Source organism: Salvelinus sp. IW2-2015, unplaced genomic scaffold (assembly GCF_002910315.2).
Source record: "Salvelinus sp. IW2-2015 unplaced genomic scaffold, ASM291031v2 Un_scaffold12325, whole genome shotgun sequence".
Classification (NCBI taxonomy): Eukaryota; Metazoa; Chordata; class Actinopteri; order Salmoniformes; family Salmonidae; genus Salvelinus; species Salvelinus sp. IW2-2015.
Window position 1 is genome coordinate 1 of NW_019953581.1, and position 2337 is coordinate 2337.

The 2337-nt window shown below is 48.4% G+C and overlaps 1 protein-coding gene across 1 annotated transcript; it reads left to right on the top strand.

Annotated features, from left to right (window-relative positions):
* Positions 1 to 1151: 1151 nt before the first annotated feature.
* On the top strand, positions 1152 to 2089 carry LOC112080158 (serine/threonine-protein kinase 32C-like; the record flags this gene model as incomplete). The annotated part of the gene is made up of 3 exons (XM_024145922.2): positions 1152 to 1386; positions 1619 to 1722; positions 1973 to 2089. Coding segments are annotated over exons 1-3 (339 nt in total), but the record flags the coding sequence as incomplete, so codon positions are not given.
* Positions 2090 to 2337: the final 248 nt, after the last annotated feature.

Genomic DNA, 2337 nt, shown 5'->3' on the forward strand with positions numbered 1-2337 from the left:
GGGGGGGGGGGGTTAACTACATATTAATGGCCATGATTTAGGAATGAGATGTTCGACATGCAGGTGTCCACATACTTTTGGTCATGTGGTGTATATACTGTATTATGTGTGAATCAGTGTTCATGGTCCATAAGCTGAAACTTCTATGCTCCTCTGTGATAGGTTTATGGTCCATGCTTACGTTAGGAACGAACCCAGCATCTATCTTCTTCTCGTAGACAGCGTCCCAGTTGATGTCAGAGAGGTAGGGAGCCGTCTGCATGTGAGACAGGCTGGAGAAACGATGCTCTGGGTTCACAGTCAGCAGCTGGGAGGCGCACACACACACACACAATTATATCTAATTTAGACCCATTAAAGATTCAAAAGAATATAATCTCTACAGAGAGATACACGTCATTCCTTCCTAAATTCCCCTCAGGGATTAATAAAGTTGTATTGAAGGTGAAAACCTTATGACTGTAGACAAAACAAGTCGAATGCTAAAATCAGATCCAATAACCTAGGTGGTGTCACCATTAGGGGGCACTCTTAAGTCAGCCACAGTCATACAGTACAAGGATCAGGTCCCTTATGAATCCAAAATAAAGATGTTACCCTGATTAGCATAGATGGAATCAGAGAAGGATTGAGATCATTGTCAGGGGAGAAACTAAATACATGTGACTTGTATCAATATTGTTGTATCTACAATGGAGGAAAACAGCTGTTTGACTTCACCGTGGTACAGCTTAACATACACCTAGGAGAAATTATTTGGGGGGGATGTGGTCCGTTGTCATGGCAACAGTCTCTCTCCCAACTCTCCCACACCCGAAATTCCGACGGCGAGTCATTTCTCCCAGAGGGCTGGTTAAGTCTGTCTCGGTGGAGTTCAGACATGGTAATAGATCAGCAGCCGAGCGGAAGAGACCGATGCCATCGCTCTGGAGTCTCCGCTTTGGCTCTGAATGGAGCAGACACGCAGAGTAGAGAGTAGTCCCTCACTCCTCCGTCTCCCTGCCACTCCATCAGTCTCTCCTCCCTGACCTTACCTCTCTCAATCTCTCCCGTTCTTACCCTCTGGCCTCAGGCCCTTCTCCCTCCATCCACGTTCACCTCCACTACTGCTGCGAGCCCCCCCCCCTATTGTTCCATTTAACTGCCGAAAATGCTGTTGGCAAGGTAATTTCCTTAATATGCGATGTGAGAGTTCAGCATATGGGAGAAGTCGGAGCTCAGAGATGGTAGACATGTTTCCCACTAACCAATAAAATTAGATGTTATGAATGCACCATAAGCACGATATCTTCACAGGCCACGCCCACCTGACAGACTTCAACGTTGCTACAATAATCAAGGATGGAGAGAGGGCCACTGCCTTAGCTGGAACCAAGCCCTACATGGGTAAGACTGTTATTCCTTCAACCCTTGGAAACCCTTATCACTGGCCTGGTCCCAGATCTGTTTGTGGCGTCTTTGCCAACTCTTATGGTCATTGCCACAAACTATGACAAGGCAGATCTGGGACCCGGAAACCTTATCATTAACATACTGTGTAAATATCCATCAGTAAGCTATGGTCTTGACTGGGTGTAGCCTAGCTGTCCTGAACCTGTCTTTGTTGTATCCCCTTCAGCACCAGAGATCTTCCAGTCCTTTGTGAGTGGGGGGACGGGTTATGCCTTTGAGGTGGACTGGTGGTCACTAGGCGTGACTGTCTTCGAGGTGCTGCGTGGATGGGTAAGGAAAGGCATTCTGGGCAGTGGAGCTGTTCTTTGAGTTATGACAACTGACGCTTACTGTATGTGGTTGATACTTATCTCTTTCCATCTCTCTCTCTCTCTCACTGTCTGTCTATGCTTTCCTCCCCCTCTATCTCCCTCCCTCTTTTTCTCTCACTCTCTTTCCCTGCCTCTCTCTCATACCACCTTAATCTCTCTATTTTCCCTCCCTCTCCCTCATACCTCTTCTCTCTTTCTCCCTCTGTCAGAGACCCTATGAAATCCATGCCAGTAACTCAGTGGAGTCTTTAATGCAGCTCTTCAGTACCGTCAGTGTGCAGTACAACACCGCCTGGCCCAAGGACCTGGTCCATCTCATGAGGAAGGTGAGTGGAAAGGGGAGGGGAGGGGGAAAGTGGACAGCAGAGGAAAGTTTGTGAGGAGAGCAGGGAAGAAGAGAGCAGAGGGAGGGGAGAGGACAGGACAGGAGGGGAGGGGAGTGGAAGAGGGAAGATGGACCAGAAGTGGAGAGATGGGCTGCTGTGTGGAGAGTTGTCGGGGGAGAGTGTACAATGGAGTAGAGAGTCGAGGCAGTGGTCAGAAGACAGTGGGAGGCTAATCATAATTGCGGGTG